The following is a 27,107-nucleotide window of genomic DNA, read 5'->3' as shown; positions in this document are numbered from 1 at the left end:
AAATTACCCACGTTCTGAACCAGAGGAACTATCCACTTTACCGCCTCCTTTCCCTTTAAATAAACACTCTCCAAAGAGACACCCGCTCGGGTTGCAACTAGGTGAAGGGCGTGCGACCTCCCCGTTGGCTCGAAATTCTTGCCGTTGCTCTGGGCAACCACTGTTTCCCACTAGACTCCTCGCCGCCGCCCCGCCTTGTCCCAGTTGGCCCCACCCCAGGACGTCAGGCTCTTAAAAACGACTCGGGCCCTTTAAGCCGCGAGGGCATTTCTGGTCACGTGGTCCGCGGCCACCGGAAGGGGAAGTTTCTCTGGTGAGCGCTGCCTCGCTTGTCCGAATTCGGTGGCGCCACGTCCGTCGGTCTCCGCCTCCTGCACAGCGGCTGCGTCCCTACTTTCCCTGGCCGAGCCGGCCGAGGAGCGCGGGGTGGGCACGGGAGGACGCGCGGCGCTGCGCAGCCGACCACCTGACGGCTGACCATGTCGGACATCGGGGACTGGTTCAGGAGCATCCCGGCCATCACGCGCTACTGGTTTGCTGCCACCGTCGCGGTCCCTTTGATCGGCAAGCTCGGTATTATCAGCCCGGCCTACTTCTTCCTCTGGCCCGAAGCCTTCCTCTATCGCTTCCAGGTAGTTAACTGGCGTCGGGCAGTGGAGACTACAGCCCCCAGGTGTCCCCGCCGGCGGCCGGAGTGGTTCGGTGGGCTGCGGGGCACGCTAGGGCTGGTGGGATCTGTAGTGCGTCCGGCTCCAGGGATTTAAGGCGGGGTCCTTTGGGTCTCGGGAGGTCCTGAGGTCCCCAGCTAAGGCCTGGATAACTTAGAGTCGCATTTTGGTGTGCTGGGAAGTGACTCAGGATACCTGTCTGGCAAGATTGTGCTTCCCGCCTTCCGCACTCTGAAGGAAATAGTGAAAAGGTAAGTTAGTGATGTTACCATTCTGTTGGCAGATTGGGCCCACCTGCCTTAAGATCCTCTGCCCTCCCTCTATCCCCAACGTGGTGATGCCATCTTAATCCGTGGTGTCTACTTGACAGACTTCTAGGTGGGTGGTTTGCATCTTTACAGCTTGTGTCTCCGCCTTATAGGAGTGGTTTAAGGCCAGAGATTAAAAAAAAAAAAAAAGTGTGAATTTATCTGTATTTTCTGCGGGCGCTAATCCAGCACCTGGCATAGACTAGTTAAATGTATCAGTGAATGAGGAAACTACTCTGGAAACAGGAGGTGTCAATTTTCTTAAGTATTTAGGAAAACACTCAAGATTATCATTCTAGGCTGAAGAATATTAATTTCCTAGAGGTTATTTTTTATCGTTTCTGTGTTATAAAAATCTAATCAGGGGGAGCTCAGATTCCAGGATTAGATCTGAATCTCGACACATTCCTTGGCCTTCTCTTTCTACTCTTCCCTGGGTGTTATTTTCTAGTCTCCTTTGCTGACTTCTCATTTTCCTGACTTATAGGATCTTTAGTTACTCCCTCAACATGGAAGTCAGATCTTTACCAGTCAAGGGCATAAATTCGTGAATGGGAGATTGTCAGATCCACAGGTATCTCTAGTGTATTTAGTGACCAGGAGACATCTAATCAAATCTCCTTTTTGTCTCTGCCCTAGAAGTAAATAGCAAATGTGTTGCTAGAGGAGTTTAAACTAATAGTCTTAGAGACATCCCTGAGGGTTTTGTTTTTGCCTTTCCTTTCTTTTCTAGTGCTGGGACTCAAATCCAGGGCATAGCTTGTGCCAGGCGTGTGCTCTACCATTGAGATACATACCTTGCACAATCCTTTGACTTCCTTTTCCCAACCCAGAATCTATTAAGAAGGTCCTTTTGATTCCATGTCAACTGTATATCCAGAATACAGACAGATCTTTCTCTTTCTCCATTGTAAGCTGTTACCATGCCAGCTTTGCTCTTTTTGTTCTCAGTGGGCAGGCTAGAGTGATCCTGTTAAAACATAGATCATGTCCTGTCAGTCTCTCTGGAATCCTCCAGTATCTGAAATTCGATGAGTGAAATCCTTGCCTGCTTGCTATTGACCCAGGTCTACCCTGGCTTTCTGTACTGAGGAAGATAATCATGGCTCACTCATTTACCTCTGTGTCTCCTTCATGACTCTGCCCAAATGCCAGTTTACTTAAGGCCTTCTCTGATGGCTCTCCATCAGAGAATCTCCATCCTCCTTTGCTCTGTTTCCCTTCCCTTCCCTTCTCCCTGCTACATGCCATCTGTTGGTACTTGTTAGTCTACTTCCCATCAGAGAACGAAGCTTTGTAGGGTCTTTACCACTGCCTTTGTTACCTAGACCAGGACTGGGCACATAACAGCTGCTTATATATTGCTTGAATTCATGGAAGTAATTGGATGCTTGCTATGTTCTGGGCACTTACTACAATAGTGTATTAGGCAGAGGTTCCTGATCCTATAAAAAAACAAAACAAAACAAAACAAAAAAAAACAGAGGGAGGCACATTGTTAAGGAGAATGATTTAAGGTGTTTTTGAAAAGTCTCAGAGGACACTTCAAGAATGTCTTTGATTGGATCTGGCTTTGGATTTCGCCTTTCAGAAAGCAGGAATAATAAACTTGGAAGATGGGGCAAAAACTGGGAACAGAAAGAGCCAACTGAAGTTGTGAAGCCTGGTAGATGAAGACAGGAAGTTAACCAGGGGTGCACACTGGAAAGCAAAGATGGGAATGTAGATTAGGGCTGGATCATAGAGGGCCTTGTAGTTCATGATAAAAGGCTTAAATCTGGATTTTTTGCAGTGCTAAGGATCGAACCTAGGGCCCTAGGGCATTGCACATGCTTGGCAAATGCTCTCTACCTTTGAACTTTTCTTTGAGAGCACCAATGAAGCCTGGGAGGATTTGAACCAAACACTGAAAGTTGACTGCCTACTCTGGGGAGTGGAGTTGGTGTGTTGGGAGTGCTGGGTAATGGAATCATAGAGACAAATTAGGAGGCCGGAAAGAGGATGGTTTGCATCGAGGTGCCTGTGAGAGATTTGGCAGTTAGCGTGGACAGGATTGTCATTAAATGGACTCAGAAGGTGAGCAGGTGAAGGAAAGCAGACTCAAGGGCAGCATTGTTTTGCAGGAGTGACTGACATAGGCCTTTATGAAAGTGGGAATGTTTGGAGGGGCTTGCGTATGGTTTGGGGTATGGATTGTGGTTGTGTTTTGGCCAGTGTTAAATCTTGAGGTGCTTTCCAGGCATCCTAGTAGAGACAACCTGCAGCAGTGGGTTGTAAGAACATGGTTCTAGAGCATAGCCTGAATTGCATACTGTTTTCAATTACTTACTGTGATAAATATGTTTTGGCAGAGTGCTGTTGTGCACCTTGTACCTTGTGGCATGTTGAGTAATGTGTGTGCATGAGGAGTGTTGGCTATAAATTATTTTATGAGAACGCGTTTGAAACAGACTCTTTGAGCTGTCTTGTGAAATCTTGCTCACTTGTAGCCAGATTGGTAGAATAATCAACATCAAAAGCCTTTCTAATAAGCTACAGATAAAGCGACGTTAAAAGCAGGGAACCGACTACAGACATCATTTGTGTCACACCTCAAGTATGGATGCCTCAGCCCCTCGAATGCAGATTTGTAGCAAACCTAGTAGAAGCAATGCAGAAAGATGGAAAAGCACAGAAGGTGTGCTTTCACAGTTCTGCAGGAGACGCCTCTCCTTAGGCACGCCATCTGTGTCATCGCAAAGGAATTGTGGGATAATTGATTTAGAATTGTACATTCACAATTTGAAGTAACTAAAGATACGTTCCTCCTCTTCTGTAGATCACTTTTGTGTGTGATGGGATACTTTAAAGTGCTGTTTCTTTAGTTTGAATAACAAGTGTGCTAAGACTTACTACTTGGCTGTCCACAGTTATTCCCTACAAATACTTCCCAGTGATGGAGGGACTTCATATTTGCCCCTGATTATGAGAGGTGTCTTTTTCCTAGTGCTTTAGTATTTGCTGAAATGATATGCCCCCTGTGGAGCCTGCATTATGTTTCTTTTTTTAAAAACAAAATAGCATCATTCCCTTTGATCAGGATTGTGCTTTTCTATATGTATATTATCTCAGCTTCTACACTGTCTTGAGATAGTGCTGGCTTGTTTGTGAACACCTACAGCTGGCTTCTGTCTCGGCTAGTTAAGAGTGGTCTACGTTGTCTTAAATCCCTTGCTAGCCCCTCACCCTCAAGTGTTTAGCAGAACATTTTGAAAAGTGATTTATTCCAAGTTAATTATAGAAAATGATTTTTCCTTTCCAAGAGCTGGAAGACCATAAGGCATCGTGTATTTGAGTAATTTAGGATAGAAGATTGCAGGCTTTCAAGTAGTTGGGTTTTGACATCAACTCAACTACTTACAACTCAGACCCTTACAAGTTGTGTGCCATGAACCGAGTTATTTATCTGTCTGGACCTACAGTATCCTTACTGAAAAGCAGAGATAATATAATGACATGCAAACTCACCAGAGTTATAGGTCTCTATTGACTATAGGGCTCTTCAGTGTAATGCTTTTTTTGGAAGGAGAGGAGTAGAAATTACATTAAATGAATATATTAATTATAAGATAAGTCCTAATTTCAGAAACACAAACGAAAGTGCCTTCAAATCAAGGAACTATATTAGCTGTTTCAATACCTCTCAAGTATAACACACAAAACATTGTTTGTATAATAGCCAATAAATAGTCTTAATAAGTAAACTATTGAAGTAGTTTAATATTTTAATCTATTAGTAGTAATACGATTTTAATATTAATGTAAATCAGAAATATAACCCACTAGGGAAACAGAGGCCAGGCTGGGCTGTACAGCAAGTTTCAGGCTAGCTTTGCTAGAGAGTGAGACCCTGTTCCAATAAGGTGAGAAATAAACAACAGCAAGAGTAAAGAAGGTCACTGGGGGCTAGGGATGTGGCTCAATTGGTGTGGTGCCTGCCTAGAATTAATTCCCAAAGCCTTGGGTTTGATCCCTGATACCACATAAACACCACATAGGCATGGTGGCATGTAATGTAATCCCAGCACTCTAGGGTGGAGGCAGGAGGATCACAAATTCAGTCATCCTTGACTATACAATAACTTCAAGGATAGTCTATCTTAGAAAAAAATAGAACTAATAAACAACAACAAAAGGCCCCTAACTTAAAATGGGAAGATGTGGGCTCTCAGCTTCTCTAACTTGTTTCCCAGAGTCAGAAGTGGCACCAGCCACATCTGTGCTTCCATTTCCCAGCTTCTGCTTATCTTGTCACATGTAGCCCAGTGACTTCAGGTTGATTTAAATGTATTTAAGAGTATGCTTTATATATAGCTGGAAGGAGAGTAAACGTGGACTGTAGGCTGACATGGCAGCAGCAGCAAGAGGGCTAACACCATCATTCGGCACACACATATATGATCATCTTGCTTGGAGACCCATGTGTGCGTGCGTGTGTGCATGCTCAAGTATACAAGTTCGTGAAGGCCAGAGAACGTTGGGTGTCATTCCTCGGGAGCTTTAGGCCTTATTTTTTGAGACAAGCTCTCTCACTGGGACCAGGGCTCACTGATGAGGCTAGGGTGGTTTGCACCCTCCCAGCACTGGAGTGACAGGTAAAGTTTACCACTGTGCCTGGCGTTTTACATGCCTTCTAGGTATTGACTCATGCCTTCATCCCTTTCTCTGGCCTCTCCCCAATGTTGCCATTCTTAACTTCAAAATAACCCTTTTGTTTCAGACAAATCTTATTCTCACTTTACTATTCCGTTTGATTCTGGATGGCATTTGCAATTATCTCATTAGCAGGTTTTTTGAGAAGTTTTAGTTAAATGATGGACACTGTTGGAAGAATAACTAAGGAATAACAGGTCTTTTTGAAGGGTTTATATGGCAGTGAACATGTGGGCCAACATTATCCTTCTGTGAGGAACTCTGGTTCCTCAGATTACCTAAGTTCTAGTTAGGGCCTAGCTTTTCTCTTTAAGAACACACACACACACACACACACACACACATTTGTAGCTGGGCATGGTGACACAGACTGTAGTTTCAACACCTGGTAGGTTGAGGCAGGAGGATTAGCAGTGGTGACTGCAGTGTGAGTACCAGGGCCAGTCAGGATTACATAGCAAGACTGTCTTGGGAAAAAAAAAAAAAAAAAGAAAAAAGAAGCACAACCCTCCATCCACCCAAAGAACCTCATCCACACCAGGGCCAAGAAAACCTTCTGGATATTAAGGGTCTGGCCTTGGGATGCTGTGTGATGAACAGTTCCCTCTACCAAGTCCTTTCAGTGGGAGTGAGGCACACAGTTCTGTCTGCTAGAACTGGGTTCCTGCAATGTGCCCGGCTGCTCCCTTAGCTTTCCAGAGTTGAGAATGTACCCTTCTACTCATGGCCCTGCAAGAAAAGCCTGTTTCCTTATCCTATTTACATGTCAGATAGAGGAGAGAAGGGGCTGTTGGCAATTGTAGAAGGAAACACTGTATCCTTCTGAAAAGACCCAGTGCTTAGTGATTTCAAATTATAATTTTAAAGTAATACAAAAATAATAAGTCTCGTAGATGAATGAAAGCAAGTATAACTCAAGGGTAAGCTTAATGAACAGGGACGAGAAATGAGGTATTTTGACAGACACTGATTTCTAAAGAACAGGTGCACACAGTGGCTAAAAATAGTGTTGTGTCATCAGCGTTAGAGAAAATGTAGTCAGGGGAAAAAAACCCAAGGTTTCTTTTCTAAAAGCAGGCATTGAGTAATTTAAAGGAATATGGGAGTAGGTGAAATGTGAATTTTTAAAAACCAGGTCAGTGGGTGTTTTTTGAAAGGTTGTAATAGTAGCACACCTCCATATATTCTTTAAATTTTTTTTTTTTTTTTTTTTAAACAGAGCACATTTTCAATCCACTTTCTTCATTCCAACCTTTCCAGCCCTGTAAGATAAAGGATGAGGGCAGGTGTTCCAGGACAAATGTCACTAGGTAAACAACGAAAGCCAACTCCAAAGTCTAGCCATACAAGACTCCAAGGCTTAGGCACTTGCTTCTGTCCTGTAGCGCAGGGCTTTTTGAAGGCAGGGGTGGGTGTGGGTGGTGGATAGGTTTACTCTTAGCTCCTTTCTGGGTCATACAAGGATAGCAATATTGGAAATTTTTATTAATTGTAATACTGATGTCTCTTATGAGAGGCATTGTAAAGATGAGGGTTTAGTCTTACAAATTCTAGTCATGCTAGGACAGAACTCTATCTCTGCTAGTTATTAGCTATTATGTAACTTTTTATCACACTGTTTCCTCATCTATAAAACTCACCTTCTGAGTCATTCCATGTAAATAAACCAAGTAGCATACTAATTCATGAATTTTTTAAAAAGTTACTAGTCAAGGTCTGAGGATGTATACAGCTTAGTTGATAAAGCATTTGCCTAGCATATTCAGGTCCTGGGTTCCACTCCCAGGACTCCCTAACAAAACACAGTCACCAAAAAGTCATTAACCAGTTGGAGGCTGTATATGATTCTCCTCTTATACTTGGAAATTGAGGCTGAGAACTGTTAACTTTGCAGCAGCTTGTGTTCAGGGCCTCTCATGTCTTCTGTGGTGCCGTTTTCACGAGACAGTGTTGTTTCTGTTGTCAAGCTGTGAATGGAGATGATTGAACAGTTGCCTCACTACTTTAATACGGGTTCTTGGGAGGTCACATTGACTCCATGCAGAGCGTTAAGCTCTGGGGGTTGCATTTCTGTCCATGGAGAATGGACTTGGCAGCTCTGTTCTTGTAGGTCTCTGACTTGTACCTTCCATTCTAGCAGCCCTGGCTCGTTAGCAACCCTCTTCTATTTATTGTGCAACTGCAGTTCTAGGGGGCTTTGTGCCAAGAGTGTATTCTCCCTTCCTTGTGCCAGCTCTTGCTTCTTTTGACAGTCTTCCCATGATTGATCCAGTCCTGCTTTTTGTGCTTGGCACATGATAGTGTGCCTTCAGACACATAGCTTTTAAGCCAAAGGTCAGCGTTTTGCTGTTTACCAAAGTCTAGGAGGCCATCAGTTCATTATTGTTGTTTTAGTAATGTTTTGGAGATGTGAGCCAGTGAATGGTAAAGTGAAAGAAGATAGACAATTTGGCTTGTGTGCTTGGGAGGGCCAAGAGGTTCAATTTTCAAATGCTACCTGCTTTAATGGTTGATTATGAAAGGAAAAAGAGAAAGTTCTGGAGAAAACTGTGAAGTTTGGCAAGCCTATGTCAGTGTCACATTGATAAAAAAGCTGTTGGGCAGGCGGTGGTGGTGCACGCCTTTAATCCCAGCACTCGGGAGGCAGAGCCAAGCGGATCTCTGTGAGTTCGAGGCCAGCCTGGGCTACAGAGCGAGATCCAGGACAGGCACCAAAACTACACAGAGAAACCCTGTCTCGAAAAACCAAAAAGGGGGAAAAAAAGATGTTGGGTCTGACTGACTTTAGAATAGTAGTGAGACGAGGCAAGAAAAGGATTTGTGAAAGAAAAGGGGGAGGAGGTTCTGTTTCCTTAGCTATGAAAAATATACTATTAAATCAGAAATGAAAATAACTTAGTGTAGGCACTCATTCTAAATGATCTAATCTAAAAGCAGGCCTTAAAATGAATTAGCCTTTCATATAATTGGAGAAAGTACAGTTGCTTTCATGGAGACCAGAAAGCTAAATGACCATCTAGAAAAGTAAGTTGTGTCTTTTCCTCATTCTGTATGAATTGTGAAGGTGTTGCAGTATAATTGAACATGTTTCTATCCTTAGAAAAAAATCTTAGAAAAAAATTGTAAGCATGGTAGTGATGGGTGCACTTGCCCATGTATTAAACTTTTATGTTGATCTCACAGCAACAGTCCTGTAGAAGTCAGGGTATTTAAAGACAAGGATACTATACAGATAGATACTGCTGTGTAAACTATAACCCAGTACCATAATAGCATGAGTCTACTGACAGGAGAGAAAATGACTGTAACAAGAAAATTCCATAATATATAAAGAAATGCCAATCTATCGGGGAAGTGGATGTTTTGAAAAGATAGAAAAGGTAGGAAGAAAATATAGTTAGAAAATATAGAAAGATGCTCAGCTGAGGCAGAGGCAGGCGGATCTCTGTGAGTTCAAAGTTACCCTGGTCTACAGAGTAAGTTTCAGGACAGCTAGGGCAAGTACATAGAGAAACCCAGTCTGAGAAAAAGAAAGAGAGAGAGAGAGAGAGAGAGAGAGAGAGAGAGAGAGAGAGAGAGAGAGAGAAAGATGCTCAGCTTTCTCAAAGCAAATAAAAATTAGTTTTCAGGTTTGTGATTGTAAAATACTCTCTGTGGTGAATAAGTGTAGAAAGATGGCACTCATCTACATTTTAGAAGGAGGTATAAATTAATTAAACATTTCTGTAGACATTTGGCAATATCTACCAAAATAAGTGCATATGTCTGTTGATCTAACAGATTGATTCACAGGCATTTACTCCCCCTCTCTGTAAGGGTGTGTGTGTGTGTGTGTGTGTGTGTGTGTGTGTGTGTGTGTGTGTTTGTAGAGGATATATAAAAATATTCATCATGGCATCATAACAGTTTAAACGAAGTTTGGATATCCACATAAAGAAAGACTGTGAAGCCAACAGAAATATTTTGTCAAGGGAATGAAGATATAATACTGCAATTTAAAGTATGGTGAAGAAAGAAGAATATGAATAGAACATAGAAGGAAATGGGCCGTGCATGGTAGCATGCTCTTAGAATCTTAGCACTCAGGAGGCTGAGACAGGCAGATTGAGTGTTCTAGCATAGCTTGGGCTTTGAGACCCACAGGTGTGGTGGCACATGCCTTTAATCCCAGCACTTGAGAAGCAGAGCCAGGCAGATCTCTGAGTTTAAGGTTAGCCTGGTCTATATTATGAGTTCCAGGACAACCAGGGCTACACAGAGACACCCTTTTTCAACAAATCAAAAACAGAAGCTGGGCCTTGTGGTGTAGGCAACTCTAGATGCAGAGGCAGGAGGATTGAAAGTTGAAGAACTATCTGCTATAGTCAGGGCCAGCCTGGGCAATGTAGTGAGTCCCTCTCTCAAAATAAAATGTGAAAAGAGGGCTGAGATGTATCTCAGTGATAGAGCACTTAACCCAGCAAGTTCACAGTATTGCCTCCAAAAGGAAACCGGTCAGTTGTTGCTGGAAATAACATTTAGAGATTGAAATCAGGACTTCCCCCTTCATGTTGATTCGTGTGTGTGTGTGTGTGTGTGTGTGTGTGTGTGTGTGTGTGTGTGTGTGTGTTGTGTTGTTTGCTTTTGTGTCTATATTGCCTGTTTAGCACATTAACCTGCTAAGCTCTGGCATTTGAGTGTGATACTTTAGGATTATCTGTAAGCCTGATCTCAGACACGACTAGCCATACATTTACATAGTATTGATTTTGTTAACTTGTTTAAAAATGTTTATTGATCATTTTTGATGTCCTTTTATTTCATTGATCTGTGAGTTGATGTGATATAAGCTGGCGGAGCTCTGTTTTCACAATTGTATTGATGATGTCACTTTAGCTCTCATTGAAAGATAGATTTTGTTTTGTTAAAAGGAAAAAGAAAGTCCACTCTAGCTCAGAGAAACTGACCGCTTTTGTCTCCATCTCTTCAGATATGGAGGCCATTCACTGCCACCTTTTATTTCCCCGTGGGTCCAGGAACTGGATTTCTTTATTTGGTCAATTTATATTTCTTATATCAGTATTCTACACGGCTTGAAGCAGGTAAGTTATCCATTATTGTTTTAAGTATTGTTTCCTTCTATGTTTACTTGCATTTGAGGGTCATTAGCATTATATAAAGGAATGGATAATGATGGGTTCTTACATGCACACTTGGTCAGGACTGTATTAGACACTTAGACTGCATTTTGTGTTTTGTTTTTGTGTTGTCCCCTCCCTCCCTTTTGGAGATGGGGTCTTACTATTTATCCCTGGCTAGACCCAGATGGCCTCCAGCTCAATCCACGTGCCTCTGCCTTTTGAGTCCTGGGATTAAAGGTGTGCTCTACCAGCCCTGGCCTGGCTGAGTTTTTAGTAGCAGAGTGAGTTATAAAGTAGCAGTGTTACAGAAGGGAATAACATCAGATGAGAATTTCACATATCTTCCTCATCTGAATGCCTGGGCTGTATTCTCTGCAGGGCGTTTACCCACCAGCTCCACAGCTCCTCAGAGTTTTCTTGAGTGAGAGCAGCAGGAAATATTAGATAGAAGGATTTAGAGTGTGGAGATAAACAGAAAATATAGGATAGCCTTGAGAGGGCCTGGAACCTATTCCACCGGCCCTGACTATCTCTGCCCTAGGGTATTTATAGAGACGCCAAGGGGTGGAGCAAAGACCTCCCCCTAGCACAGCCAAGTGCAGACCATCTCAGACACCTGCACTCAGACCTGTGGTCCAATCATCCTCTATGCAGACCTGCTGGGTAAAGCCATAAGGAACCTGAAAACGGGCTCCCACAGTTCTCACACTTAGTCCAGTCATTGTCCTACTAGAGTAAAGCTGGGCGAGAGTGTAAGCATCTCTTAGACTGAGGGTGAAAGGCCCTACTTCATGCAGGTCAGAGCCTAGTCTCGTGCTCAGTGGTTAAAGCACCCAGTTAGGGGTTGGAGAGGATGGCTCGCGAGTGTAAAGTGCAAGACTGAGGATTTGATTTCAGATCCTTTTAGCTATGGAAATAAGCTGGGTGTGGCACTGCACCTGCAGTTATGTGCGAGGAGACTAAGACCCAAGCATCCTGGGGGCTCTCTGGCCACCTAGTGGAGTCAGTTGGTAAGTCCAGTTTCAGTGCCTTGCTCAAAAAATAAAGTGGTGAACAGTAGAGGAAGTTAATATTAACCTTTGACCTTCACACGTGCACTAGGGGCATCTGCATGTGCACACATCATATACTACACATATACTTCATGTAGTCAGTATTTGGTACTGTGGTAGTTTTTCAAATATAACTTCTTGTATGATATAATGGAGAAACAATGCGATGTTTTAAAAGTGTCTTGTTGAATTATGTATTTCCTACAATATTTTATATGCTATTTTGAATTGCTTATACAAAGAAGCTGTAAATTGATACTCTTTCAAAATACAAATATACTTTTGTTGAGTATAAACTATTTGCAAAGGTTGGCTGACTTCAGAGATTTTATAAACCGCTGGCTCTTACTTAGGTCAGGTTCTGAAGCATCCTTGAATCTGCCCAAGACTTGGAAATTATGACTGTCTTACAGCTGCAGGGCAGAGTGGGATGGACATGTGCTGCGAAATACAACTTTTCCTTAAGTTGACATTGCTGGCTTTTTAAAAAGAAGTCACTGTTTTAATACAAAGCATTGAGTGGGGTCCTAGACTTTCTTTGCAGAAAAACGGAAGACTGAGGTTAGTAAGGTAGCTGGGCTGGGAAAGGTGCTTGCCACCAAGGCTGACGGCCTAAGTTTGATTCCCTGATGGCCACATAGGAGAAGGATAGAACTGATTCCCAGCAAGTTATCCTCTGACATCTACTTACATGTATACTGATGTACACACACACACACACACACACACACACACACACACACACAAGTGTGCTAGGCCTCACCACCATACCAGGGCTCTGCTCCTGTCTCTCAGAACCTATGGTTTTCACTCTCCTTGTTCAGTTCTTGGTAGGAGTCCTGCTAGCTTAGCATACTCTTGTGGTTTATCTAAGGATGGTGAAGTTGTTGGAGCAGCTCTTATTTTAAATACCAGTGTCGTAAATTTTAGGTGAAGTGCAGAGGATCCATGACAAGTAAATGAAGCTTTTTTTAATGGAAAAAATTCAAACATATACAAAATTAGAGAAAAAGTTAAGTGAACCTTATTATTGAGAAGAATTCATCGCACATCACATTGGTTTTTCAAGACAAGGTTTCACTGTGTAACAGCCGTGGGCTGTCCTGGAACTAGCTCTGTAGACCAGGTTGGCCTCAAACTCAGAGCTACATCTGCCCAAGATCTGCCTGCCTCTGCCTCCCAAGTGCTGGGATTAAGGCATGTGCCACCACTGCCTGGTTCATTCTTAACAATTTAGCCAGACAGGAAAATATGCAAGTAGTATATTAACTTAAAGCTGTGTGGAGTGCAGCTGTGTTATCTCAAATAGCTATGACTTTTGGGACATAGGATCACTGCTTAGAACAAACTGTTTTCCTGTCTACAAAACAGAGTTAAATAGGACAGTATCAAAGATTCCTGTCCACAGTAATGTTCACAGCAGCATTAGTCATAGAGGCCACAGAATGAACTGAAGTCAGGTGCCCATCAACTTACTGGATGAACAGAATGCAACATTATCTATACAATTGACGGTAATGAGGAATAAACTATAACTACATGCTATTCAGAAGAACCTTCAAAATATGACACTGAGTAGAGGAGAACAGTCCCAATAGACCATACATGATGTGATCCCATCACAATTATTACAAGAAACACTAGTACAGGCAAATCTAAAGAGCCAGAAAGGAAACTGGTAGTTTCCTATGGCTTGTGTGGAAGGGAAATGGGCAACAGAAACAGGTATACTCAGGGCAAAGAAATGGTATAGACTGATTATGATAATGGCCGTACAATTCTACATACATACTAACTGACTTGTGCAGTTTAAACTCAAATGAGGAAGCTGGGATCTAAGAGCTTCCTTGCATGCTAAAATCTACAAATGTTCACAATCCTTGGATAAAATTATAGTATTTGCATAGAAACTACACACTGACATACACTGTAAAATAGAGCAGATTACTTACGGTCCCTTTTACAGTGTAAATTATATGAAATAGCTGCTACAATAGGTTGTTTTGGAAATAATGGGAAGAAAACTGTACAGTTCAGTAGACTCATTTTCAATTTTTCAGGCAGTTGACTCAGGACACAGAACATATAGATACAGAGAACAACTTTTCATCTCAAAGAACCTGTTTGAAAAATGACTCTCAGCTTGAGCATTTCAAAAATGCTCTGACTAGAAAGAAAGGGAAGCCACTTCTAAGAATGAAAGCAAACAAAAGCAACCAGTAGACTAATACCTCACAGGTTTCTCTTACCTGGTACTCATAGACGAATGTTACAGGCCAGTTTGCGTTACCTGTCGAGGTTAATAAGCAGGTCAGTGCATGTAAGGTCCTAAGGAAACAAGAGCAGAAGGAGGTCATAACCACCGCAGTTCAGGGCTAGCTTCCATTATCAAAGTGAGTCCTCACGGCTTGAGTTCAGAGGTGTACTGACAGGTGCAATGGGACCACATGTGACATTCTGCCTCACACAACTGACACAGACCAAACGAGACACGCTAGGAGAGAACTGTGGTTGGGGATGACCGTCAAGAGAGTCACACTGGCACACAACACCATGAGTACCGACGATGCTGATACTGACTGAAGGAAGTCAGTTACAATCTGACCTAACAAATGGCCTACACAGGCAAGTCCACACACAAAGTAGGCTAGTGATAGCCAGAAGCTGGGGCCTGGGGGCGGGGGCTTAGGAGTGGAGAGCAACTGCTCTCTGGGTCCACTAAAGGGTTGTAATGAAACACCATGAAATTAAATTGCTGTGATGGTTGCAATTACACTAAAAACCCCTGAATCACATGCTTACAAAAGGTTACAAATGAAAAAAGGAAAGAAAGACATAAAAGTCGTCCCCCCCCCCCAACCCCAGAAACAAAATACCTTAGCCAGGCAGTGGTTGCAGATGCCTTTAATCCCAGCACTCAGCACTGAGGAGGCAGAGATAAGTGAATCTCTGTGAGTTCAAGGACAACCTGGTCTGCAGAGTAAGTTCTAGGACAGCCAGGGCTGTTACACAGAGAAACCCTGTCTTAAGAAACAAAAGCAAAACAAAAAACAAAAACAAAAAGAGAATGAAGCAGTGTTGGCTTAAGAGGTTTCTGATTTGCACTGAAAGACTACAATTTAAGACCAGTTAATTGTTGCTTGCACACCAAATAATACAGCACTACAGTTTATGTGATCACAGTATCTTAAGTACTTGGTCTAAAGAATCCTTAGAAATCACAGAGCCAGAACCACACCAGCAAAGCATGGCTCTTCCTCACATTTAGAGGGTTTGTTGGAATCTCAGCTGTACTTCATTACAGCGAGCCTTGAGCACATAAGCACCCTCACCGCCATGGTTGAAGTGTGCCTTGAGGGAGTGAATCAGCGAGCTAGCCGCAAAGGAGCGTAGGGGTGGCAAGCTGGCCCCTCCTCTTCACCCTTCCCTCCCTTTCCATCTTCTGTCTTGAGAATAGGGCCTTTCTATAGATAGCCCAGGCTGGCCCAGACTGGCTTTGGGCCTGCAATCCTCAGCTTCCTGAATACTGGGATTATAGGTGCACACTACAACCTGCCATTCTGTTTTCTTAATCCTTCAGATCCATCCTGCTGTCTTTCTGACACTTGTGTCAGGGGTTTGGAGAGTTGACCATGACTGTCCTGTAATCATAGTGGAGTGTGGAGGGAGAAGATACCTTGTGAGCTAGAGTGACTTTCTAATCATTTTTGTATCTTCCCTCTGCTGCTCTTAAAATGGCCTGGCTAAGGCCTTAGGGATTGTCCCTAGACTGTAGAGTTGGACTGCTTTTCTTTTCCTCCCTTGGAATGAAGCACTCTTAGCAATGATGGGATGACAAAACACTAGTCCTTCCTCTCGACTTTGGTCATGTGACTTGATTTTCTCACTTTTAAGTAAGGGCTCATAGACCTGTCCTTTGCACCTCACAGACACCTTCTGGAGAAAATCATGTGTGGAGAGGTCTGGCCATTCCTTTGCCCAGTCTTCTTCACATTATTTTCCCTTGTTCCAGAATGTAAGGGCCTGTAGTAGAGGCCGAATCCACTCAGTACGTCAACGCAGGACTGGACAAGTGGTAGTCTGTCCATCTGGTATTGATAGTGACAGCAGCAGTAGCTGATATCCCTGTCATAATAATGGGCTCTCAACAGTCATGCTGCAGGAACAACGGTGGTAGCCAGAATGGACGAGGCTCCTGACTAGCTTCATCTGTAAGTGAGAGACAGGAATTAACCAAGTCTCAAAAGTGTGCCCATCAGATATGTTAGGACTGTGAAGGAAAAGCCAGCAGGTCATGAAGAAAATGAAAGGGCCTCACTGGTGTCTGGGATGAGGCTCTCTATTTCTGGAACTGACTTTCCCCTTGGGTCTGTTTTAGCCCATGGCAGCCAGAGTGTGTAGCTTTCTGGAAGTCAGTCGGTAGAGCATAAATTGAAGGTAGTCAGATGCCTGTGGTTTAGTTTTATTGCCATGGTATAGACTTCAGAAAAAAAAAATCACTTTTTAAAGAAGTGATTTTTAAATGTTTTCAGTATAATTTTTCAAAGTATTTTCCTCCGTAGATGCTACTTTCTTCCACAGTTCTGAACTCTGATGTTTGCCTTGTGTTTGTTTCTAGGAGCTTTTGATGGGAGGCCAGCAGACTATTTATTCATGCTTCTCTTTAACTGGATTTGCATCGTGGTATCCTTCAGTGCTATTTTAGGCCAGAAATGAGCTCTTCCACCCCCTCTTTTAAGGTGTTGGGAAATATAACTTGATAAAAATATTTAAATCAGTTTTATATAGTTTAAAAAAACTGTAGTTAATGAAAATAACTGAGATTCTTTTTTAAAGCTAGGTTAAATTGTAGGTTTTGGGAATGCCTCCTCTTAGTATTGCCTCTGGGATTTTTCTTTATTCAATTGAATTTTATTGCTGTCTCCTTGAGCCCAGTTCTCTGTGTTCTCTGGAATGACAGTTTGTCAACTGAAGTACAGTCTATACTGTGAGACAGCTTTTGAAATCTGTGGTGCTTATCAGAAAATTAATTTATAACCAGCATTATTTCTGACTTCATTGCTGTCCATCTTTTGAGTCCTAAATAATAATCTAGTCCCTCCATAAGGTCCCCTATTCTGGGCATGGTCCATTTTTCTGTGAGGCACAGTCGATAAGCAAACAGTTGGACCTGACTGCATTTATAGTTGGCCAAGAGCCAGAAAAATATAGGGCATGGGATACACCCTCTCCTTTAAGAGAATACAGGGGGAAAAGGTTATGGACTTATTCATGCTGTAAATCCCTGTGTGTGCGCAGACATCTCCATCGTGTGCTTGAAGGAGAGATGCTAAAACGGTAGCAGGGCACCAAAAGAAGATAGCGGGCACCAAGTTGTGCCGAGGTTGTTCATTTCTGTCTCTTGCAACTACTGACTGTACAGGCTAATGGGATAGTTATGCAGAGTTACCAGAACTTTTGTGTGTTCCCATATCTTAAGTAATCTGATTGATAGAAAAATGTTCTTCTTTGGAACAGTGTAATGAAATTCCACTGGAGGGAAATAATCAGATCAACCTTGATATCTATTGAATACTTTCTGCATATGATCTTTAACTTTACAAACCAAGATTACTGGTTTAGCAATGGATATGCAGGTAAGTCTTTCAACTATTTGCCCTTCTGCATGTTTTGGAAGTTAAGATTACATTGAACATATAAAATAGTAACTACTATTATTTTGAATATACTCTTAGCTAAACCTTTGTGGCTCTTGGAGGCATTATCTAAATAAATCACTGACTTTTCTGGTTATTTCTGGCTAATGCTTGACACTTAGTATTTTCTGGGCATGTGTGAGGTTGCATTCCTTGAAAATATTATGTGGTTAAGGAAAAACTTTATTTTCAAATGACAGCTTGAACTGATGTTTCTGACTTCATGTAAAAACATAATTATATTGATTATATATTTTTATAGAACTCATTGTATGATAAATGATGCAATTAGTTCGTAATTCTAATCATTAGTTTCATTTGCAGATTTTTGAGGAGTAGGTGATGTAGATAGTTCATATTAAATCCTTGTTGCATGCTCCTGGAGCAGATGTTCATATGTTGACTTTTTTTGCAGTTGCTGATGATTCCTCTGATCATGTCAGTACTTTATGTCTGGGCCCAGCTGAACAGAGATCTGATTGTATCATTTTGGTTTGGAACACGATTTAAGGTACTTTACCTAGGTGGAACAAAACTCATTTTTTGTCTTTGTAGTAATCCCGCTAAGCTCTAGTGTGTCCCCTTCTGACACTTCCAGAAGGGGTCACTACAGAGTAGTATAGCATAGGCAGGTACCTTCCTCCTCCTCAGTCCTGCTCTTAGCCATCCCAGCATCCCTTGCTGATACTGCTTCCTGTCCCTCTGAACAACTTCAGGCTCCTCAGGATACGTCCTTCAGTGATGCGCGCGCGCACGTGTGTGTGTGTGTGTGTGTGTGTGTGTGTGTGTTAGTCAGAGAGATAGAGAACCCATGAGAAATTGTAAGAGAGACAACATACAGGAATTCTGCTATTTCTAATCTTTTTGTCCTTCTGCACTCCCTTTTAGGTTCTAAATATTTTACCTAGAATAGCACCCTCAAATGCTACCTGGTCTTATTGTTTTCTGTCTGTAATGTCCTCCTCATTACAGAACTGAACAGCCTTGTCTCCTGCCTGGAGGTAGACTTGTCTGGTCTGTGAGAGTTTGTAGTACTTACCTCAGTTAGCCTTACAGCCATTTATGTAGAACCTTCTTTATACTAGTTTGTGAAGTTCCCTTTAAGTTCACTCAGCCTTTGGAATGAGGTCTTAAGTGTGCCCTAGGGCACAAATGCTAGATCTGGAAAGCTAAAGCCTTGTTAGGAAAGTGCTAGTTCAAGACATCCACACACAATGTTAGATAAAAGTTCAAGTTAATTATGTGTGACCATTTGCTGGTTGGAGTCTTGGAGTTTGGGGTGGTTTTACTGTCATCCATAGACACTTGTTTATTTCTTTGTTAATATAACTTAGCAGGGTATATACTGTATATGAAAGGACTCCTTCCATGCAATTACAAGTATACAGATAAGTATAGTTTTAGATAGGAAGAAGTATGATAGGGATGGTGTTGGATTTGAGAAATTTTGTAGTGACCTAGTGATTTCTATAAAGCCCTAGTAGTATTTTCTTCCCCATTTTTAGTTCCTATGGTGCCATGGTGTCTTCAGACATGGCTCTTCACATCCATGTCCTCTTTCCTAGGCCTGTTACTTACCTTGGGTTATCCTTGGATTCAACTATATCATTGGAGGCTCGTAAGTATTCTTAGATTTATTTAACTGGAAACCAATCCTTGGGAAACTTTTATCTTCCTTTCTTAGTTTTTCAAAGACTTTAAAGAATCTCAGTGTTGACTATGGTAGAACCTTTGAAAGATGTTTGGTTATAATTGGTTGCACAGCAGGACTTTAAGCACCTTTGACATTGATGGCTATCATTTTGTTAGCCTGTCACTAGATACATTGTGTTTCTAGACATTTTTTTTTTCTTTTCTTTTCTTTTTTTTTTTTTTTTGGTTTTTCGAGACAGGGTTTCTCTGTGTAGCTTTGCACTTTTCCTGGATCTCGCTCTGTAGACCAGGCTGGCCTCGAACTCACAGAGATCCGCTTGCCTCTGCCTCCTGAGTGCTGGAATTAGAGGTGTGCTCCACCACCGCCCAGCTGACATTTTTTTTTTTTAAATACATGTGTCTTTCTATATTCATATTCATACTGAGCAAATAACAGAACTAATTTGCTATGATTCCTCTTAGGAACCTATCCATAAGATTACTCTATCATGTATTTTTAAGGCACTTCCATAATGCCTTGAAAATGGTGTACTGCCATAGAAATGGAAAGTTTCAGATAAGAAGTAGTTTTGTGCACAGTTTGATGGTCTAGAACTTTGGCCAGGCAGGGTCACATTTCTACTCTCTTGCTGGAGTTTGTACTGAGAGGTAGGAAACCTTTCATAGTTCCAGTCCAAGTTCAGAGAGGCTGTCTGTATGGCATTATTCAAGGCCAACCTGGTCCACATAGTGATTTCCAGGAAGCCAGAGCTACAGAGAGAAAAATACCTGTCTTGAAAAAAAAACCAAACAAAAAAAGAATGAGAATGTTCTTCTTAAAAACAAAACACAGGCTAGAGATATTTTAAGAGCTCCCATTTCTTACATTACCAAGTATTTTCAAAAGTTAGTAGATTTTAAAAGTGCTAATCCCTCATATAGCTGATGTATTTGCCCTCTGTGGTCGTGCCCCTGTGAATTTACAGAGAGAAGTGAATGGACTGAAAAGGACTCTGTAGATGATAGCACATTTCAAGATTGGTAAACCCCTCTCCCCTCCGCCACCCACAAGGGCAGAGTGGAGAAGTTTCAGGTTTGCTCAGGCAAGCTCTCATTGTGGGTAAAGATGAACAGTGGCGTGTGATAGCAGCAGTGCATCGGGAGGTGGCTGTGAGAACCTGGAGAAGTCAGTCTTGGTTTAGGATGCAGGGCAAAGCTCCGTTGTCCTAGGTGCTCTCTGTGTCTCTTCTTACTGTTAGGGATGCAAGAGAAACAATAGGCTGGAACAAGTTAATATTTTGAGGATGGGCTGGGGGCTTGAAGGAGATTTCAGAGGTGCTATTGGTCTTGAAGAGCTGTGGGCCTCATTAGTTCTTCCGGCCTGATCTCCCTCTCCCTCCGAATTCATTTGTCACTCACACTGTAAGAGGGCCATTGTAGAGCTGTCACTGACTCCCGGGGACTCTAACGGACTACAGGGAAGGCTGGCTCTCTTTCCCATGCTCTTAGTTACAGCTTGGTGCAGTTCACTGTGTTGCCTGGATGTCTTTGCACTGACTTGACTCTCTTTGCAGGGTGATCAATGAGCTCATTGGAAACCTTGTTGGACATCTTTATTTCTTCCTGATGTTCAGATACCCAATGGACTTGGGAGGAAGGAATTTTCTGTCCACACCTCAGTTTTTGTAAGTTTTTTTTTCCCTCTTATTGAATGTTGTGCTGTTCTGTGGTTTTAAGTATCCTGATTGGAGTTTTGTGAGGAGATACTTCACTTCCCTTCCTAAGGGAGAAGAAATGTGAGCCAGTAAAGTTCTTATTGTGGCCGCAGTCAGGACACCAGGGATTGGTGCCTCATCTCTGTTCTTTCATGACAACTTCTAGTTAAAGATCACCAACTAGATTAAACCATTGCGAAAAGAGATCAGCTGAGCTGAGCAGGCTGAGGTCCTTGATTGTACTGTAGAGTGCCAAGCAGTAGGCTGAGAGGCAAGCATCATAAAGGAGGACACCACAATTTTTCTTGGAGCATCAGTTTACCCATGATGATGGTTGAGTAAGTTAGCCCATTATTTGCAGTTTTCTAAAATGTGTTTTTATTTTTGTTTTAGGGATAGGGTTCCTGCTGTGTGGCTCAGACTAGCCTCGAGCTCTCCACCCTCTGCCTCAGTCTCCCAAGGGCTGGAACTATATAGGTGTGCCACCACCCTGCCTGATTTAAACTTTTATATGTGAAACATTATAGACTAGGAATCTTGTAGATTGTTTAGAGTTAAAATAAGAGAGAGAGAGAGAGAGAGAGAGAGAGAGAGAGAGAGAGAGACTTCAGATTTGTGTAGCAGTCCCAACTCCTCAGAACTATGTGCTTTGTTGTTTTCTTTTAGAATTAATTAGGAAGAGGCCAAGGACTATAGTTTTTGTGGGTTTGATGTCATTCCCTTTGTGTACTACTTTTGATAGTGGTCAAGTTACTTATTAAAAACGTCCAACCTTTGCTTCATAAGTCTGAGTTGAGAGGCTGCCCCGTCTCACAGGACTGGATAAAGCAAGGCTCATTGTTGAAGGCACAGTGGTGGGTTGTGGATTAATGGCATAGTTGGGATCTGGGTTAATTAAAGCCATGTACCTGTTGTAGGGAGGAATAGTGGCTGGGATGAGATGCTCAAACAGTGTATAAGTAGCATGACCATTCTGTCAGTGAAGCAGAAGGCTGTTAAATAGGAACCAATTAATTACCATCTGAGTATCACAGCCTGCTTGATAGATCACACCCAATTTTGTGCAGGGATATGTAGCAGGGATAGGAAATAATTACTGGCATTTAAGAGTTAAAAAATTGAACCCCATTGAATCAAGACATTGTTTTTATGTACGCAGTTCTGTCTTTTTTCCAAGGGGTAGCTGAGGGGCAGTCTTCACCACCAGCTCTGTGAAGGTTAGGGTATGTTTGTGGAAGACATTTGATTGTAAACTGTAATATTCAGAAAAATTCAGTGGCTTGTTTGTTTTTAAAAGAGAATAAGAAGAATTTTGTTTCTCTTGTTGCCTTTGGGTTGCCTTCAGGCTGAAAAAAACAAATGGCCAATCTGTTTCTAATCTCGGAAGGCCACAGCAGGGGCAGGTTGGGATCTCTGAGCTGGGTTATCAAGTAGGTTTGGCAGATGCATAGCTTAAACAGGCTGTGCTCGGGAGTCACCAGCAGTTACTTTACCTCCAATGGCTGTTTTCTGACTGAACAGCTTCCAGATAGTTTTGAATTGTGGACCAAATGTAGAAAATCCTAATGGCAAAGTTGGCAGGGAGCACAATGGAGCCTGCCTTCCACTTGGGCTTTCTCTGTCGGTGGACGCCCTTCTGTTCAATTTTGCATAAAGATCAGATGGCAAATGTAGCTCCTTGCAAAAGCAGTAACTGCTTTGGAATTACCATAAATTTTTGTTGATTATGGATAATTGGGTGTCTTTTTATTCTAATTACTGGCGTTTAATTTCACTCTCAGCTTAAGCACTGGAGCCGGCTTCTGTGTTGTCTTGAGTACACAGTGGAGTGAGACAGCCTATTGCCTTTCTCAAGGGCTGGGTGCTAGTGTGGACTTCAGAGGAATAGTGTGCAAGATGTCATAGATGTTGACAATTTGGCACCTGGAAATGACACTTCAATTTAATGATAAAACTGTATTTTCTTTTATTTATTAGTTTTTTAAAGACAGAGTTTTGCTATGGACTTCTTGATAGCTGGAGATTTGTCATCCTGCCTCAGCCTCCCAAGTGCTGGGATTGTAGGCGTGTGTAACTGTGTCTGTGTGTGTTTAAGAGAGAGGAGCTGACTTGTAGAATTCTAAGATAATCCATATTCTGCACTCCATTTGAAAAACAACTATATCTTTTCTTCTATACAGTTTTCTTCCAGCAGTTAATTTTCTGTTTGAAAGAGGTCATTCTCTTTTTTGGGACGGAGTGTGAAAGTATTAAGAACGTTTCAACAGAAGTACTCACTGTTGTAGCAAAAGCTTCAGTGCATATGAAGGCATGTATATATAGATACTAGCTTAGAGTCAGGGGATCTGAGGTTCAATACTGACTATTCCTGAAGAACCTCACTCAGTTTTTGCCTCCATTTTCTTGATTTAATAAATTTTATAGCTGGGAACTGTGGCACATGTCTTTAATCTCAGATACTTGGGAGGATGAGACTAGAGGTTCTGGAGTTCAAGGCTAGCCTGGGCAACTTAGTGGACCTTGTTACAAACAAACAAACAAACAAAATTTTACAAAAAGAGGCCATGAGCATAGCACAGTTATAGAGAGCTTGCCTAGCACTCCTGAGGTTTTTAGATTCAACCCTCCAGAACAGCCAAAAAGGAAAAGAAGAGGGGGAAGGAGGGAGAGAGGGAGGGAAGAAGGAAGAGTGTGTGTGTGTGTGTGTGTGTGTGTGTGTGTGTGTGTGTGTGTGTGTGTTTAATATCCTCACAGGGTTATTGTGACAGTCCAGTGAATTTCTAAACATGACATAACCCAGGAGCTCTTTGAACAGTAAGCTGCTTTCCTGTAAGGTGCTGTTGGGTGTTGATGTGAAGTCACTTGTCATGACTTACTCTAGGTGCAGAGGGTTTAAAACCAGGGTATCAGTTTATACCTCCTGCCTTCCAGCAACAATTTAAGATTTAGAACCCAATAACTCAAAGAGGTTCAAACACATTGTCAATTTACTAATAATACAGACAATGAAGAAAAATGTTGGAAAATATTACTGAGAACAAAGACATAGGTTGAAGTTTTCTTAGCTGTCCTGTGATGCCTGGTTTATTAATTTGTAAGGTGAGAGATCATGTGACCTTTTGGGGCCTTGGCGTTGGCCCTGTCTGAGCTGGGAAGGGTACAGTTGATGTACAGATGAGGAGTAAACTAGAAATACAACTGTAGCTTTAAGACGGAAAGCATCAGGGCTCAGACATGCTGCCTGTGGGTTTGTCCTCTGAAAGTGATGTGAGTTCATTTTGAATTCTTTGATCCAGTCTGACCCATATGCTGACACACCAAGAAGCCATGGGTGATTCTTCTGCTTTTGGGCTTGTGTGTATAATCTTTTCGTTTCCATATTGCTCTGCATGCATTACTTTTATAATCAGTGAAAAAATCTGGAGAGCGTGAATTTAACTGAAAGCTTGATGAAGTGAAGAAACGTGAAAAGCTATTGCCATCTGTGGTCAGGGCATTGCACTAGGTGCTAAAAAGGAAAGCTAAGTAAGACAGTATCCCTGGCCTCTCTCAATGTGACAAATGTTTTGGAACACGCGGGAGGGAGATGGTCCAAGTGGCTGGAGATGGTCTACAAGTAACTTTGTTCCTTCTCCTTTTCCTTCTCTCTACTACAGGTACCGCTGGCTACCCAGCAGGAGAGGAGGGGTGTCAGGCTTTGGTGTGCCCCCTGCTAGCATGAGGCGAGCTGCTGATCAGAATGGCGGAGGCGGGAGACACAACTGGGGCCAGGGCTTCCGACTTGGAGACCAGTGAGGAGCAGCCCTGGCCTACCCACCAGCCATGCTAAGCAGATGACAGTTTCCTCCCAGTGCTGGGCACGCTTAATGGCCAAGTTCTTGCTGCCGTTCTTGGACCTGACCCACGCTGAATGTAGTCTTTCCGTACAAGACGACATTTTTAAATCCTGAAGGAAAATACAAGTGTTCCTCAAGTTTCATGATGTTCATTCAAGTCCTTACTGCTCTGAAGAACAAATATCAGCTGTGCAGATTTCAAAACCAACTCCTTTTCTGGTGTCTTCTTCCTCCCTTTCCATCTGAATAATGGGCTGGGCAAGTGGGGTTGGTTAGCCAAGCCCTGTGAAAGGATCCCTTCCTTTTTCTCACACACATGTCCCCAGAGTTGCAGCTAGAGTTGTCCACAAAATGGTTTTGCCTTTGACAAACTCTGATTTATTGACTTTTGCCAAAGCTTGGTCACCAAGAGCTTGTTCCCACATGGTTCTCGGCCACTACTGGCAGGACTGTGACAGTAGGAGAAGAGTGGAGCAGTGGCTGAAGAGCTTTCTCAGCTGTGGGCCCGGAGCAGCCTGACAGCAGTGCAGCCATTGGCCGCCGCCGCTGCCTCAGATGGTTACATACAGAAGCACCACTGAGTCAGTGAGGGCCCAGATGGGAATGGTGAGGTTTAGGAGTTGTTGCTAGGCACTTTTCTCCCCCTAAGCCAAGTGATCAAAACCATAGTGGAGTGCTTCTAACATAGAGAATGGGTTTAAACATGCTGTCTGTGTTTCTTCATGGGGTGTACTGGCTTGGTGTACCCTGAGCAGTTGTGCTGTGCTGTGCTGTGCTGTGTTAGGAGCTTCCAGATCACACTGGCCAGACATGCCCCTGGAGGCAACCTTGGGGGCACTGATTCCGTTTCCTCCTCATTGTGGGTGGGTGTTGATTGAGTCAGTGGAGGAGAGAGCTTCAGACTCTTTAAATTTTTCTTTCATTGTTTTCTGTCCCTTAACTTTTTGGTCAAGTGTTTTGGCTCATGGTAAGGGAAGTACGGCTCTTTGGATGTGTGTCAATCAGTCTTTAAGGCTAACAGAAGCAGACCTGAGTAAGGCACATATAATTAGAGGTTCCAATAGCTTTAGAATTATTCATCTTTATTATCTTGGGTCATGCATGTATACACTTTGTGAATCAGACCTATTCCCTTTTTATAGGTGGGCTTTTGCCAGCCGATCTCGGCTCATCACTAAATAAAGTTTTCTGAAGGCTACAGTGCTTTATATAGTTACTTTATGTTTTTATTCTGAAACCAGACTGCTGGGAGCAGTGTGGTGTGGCCGCTATACTTTGAATGTTGTCACAGGTTTCCAGTACTTTGTTGGGTTCCTTTCAAGAAATGTGCCCTAACAATATGTCTTTCTCCTCTCAACTGTGATGTGTGTTGTATTAGGAAGTGGGAGTCTGAAAGTTTGTGTACCTCTCCATATGTAATTTATATGATAAACTATTGGGTGGAGAGAAAGGCTGACCCTAAACTCTGGTTCGTCTGCTGACCTGAGGGTGTGATAAAAGGTGTTTTTATGAAATTCCAGAGGCCACTCTCCCTATGGCATTGCACATGCACTCCCTGGGCAAGGTGGAGGCTCGAACTCGGAAAGAACTCTACCAGTGAGAGAGCAAGAGATTCTATACTCTCTTAGCAGGCTGGTTCCTGAGAGCACTTTTTCTAAGGGTCTGCAAGTCTGTAGAACTTCTGTTCAAGGCAAAATGTTCATAAATTCTTCCTCCTGAACATGGTTAGGAAGCTGATAATTTTATTTTCTTGCCTGGATTACCAGTCCTTCCGGGATAGTTTTACCAAAGCAAGCTGTTTTAGTTCAGACTTCACAAGGTAAGACTTCACAGTGGGTTCTCTATGAATGTGAAAAAACCTTATTTTGTACAGACAGCTTTCCTTTTTGTAACTAATCCTTTTTACTGGTAAATACTGTAAATTAAAATGTGCAACTTGAAGGCTGTCTATGTTAAGCTTCCATACCTCTGCTGTGCTGTGTTATACGATGTAACTTATGTTACTGTCTTCACTGGACCAGTTTTATGTGATCTCCAGTAGTTTTTGATTGGCAGGACACAGCAAGCCTTTTTGTATATGATTGTTCATATATTAGAGAATGTTGGAACTCCTGGAAGAATTAGTGCTGAGTTTTCCTTTGTGTGTGTGTGTGTGTGTGTGTGTGTGTGTGTGTGTGTGTGTGAGAGAGAGAGAGAGAGAGAGAAAGTGAGTATGAGTGTGTGTGTATGTGAGAGAAAGTGTGTATGTGTGTGCGAGTGTGTATATGTGTGAGAGTATGAGTATGTGTGAGTGAATGTGTGAGTATGTAAGAAAGGGTATATGTGAATTTGTGAGAAAGAGTGAGTGTATGTGAGAGTGAATTTGTGTGTGTATGGGGGAGGGCTGTA

General features: G+C 42.5%; 1 protein-coding gene across 1 annotated transcript; it reads left to right on the top strand.

Moving 5' to 3' along the window:
* The first annotated feature begins 293 nt into the window (after positions 1-293).
* Positions 294-26,836, top strand: Derl1 (derlin 1). The gene is made up of 8 exons (XM_036208410.1): positions 294-632; positions 10,638-10,749; positions 16,459-16,523; positions 17,450-17,476; positions 17,952-18,047; positions 19,102-19,154; positions 20,743-20,853; positions 24,540-26,836. Exons 1-8 carry the CDS (start codon positions 480-482, stop codon positions 24,676-24,678), a joined length of 756 nt encoding a protein of 251 aa, XP_036064303.1. The 5' UTR covers positions 294-479; the 3' UTR covers positions 24,679-26,836.
* Positions 26,837-27,107: the final 271 nt, after the last annotated feature.

This window comes from Onychomys torridus, chromosome 16, assembly GCF_903995425.1.
Source record: "Onychomys torridus chromosome 16, mOncTor1.1, whole genome shotgun sequence".
NCBI lineage: Eukaryota > Metazoa > Chordata > Mammalia > Rodentia > Cricetidae > Onychomys > Onychomys torridus.
The sequence above is the reverse complement of the archived record's forward strand: the minus strand, read 5'-3'. Positions and strand labels throughout refer to the sequence as shown.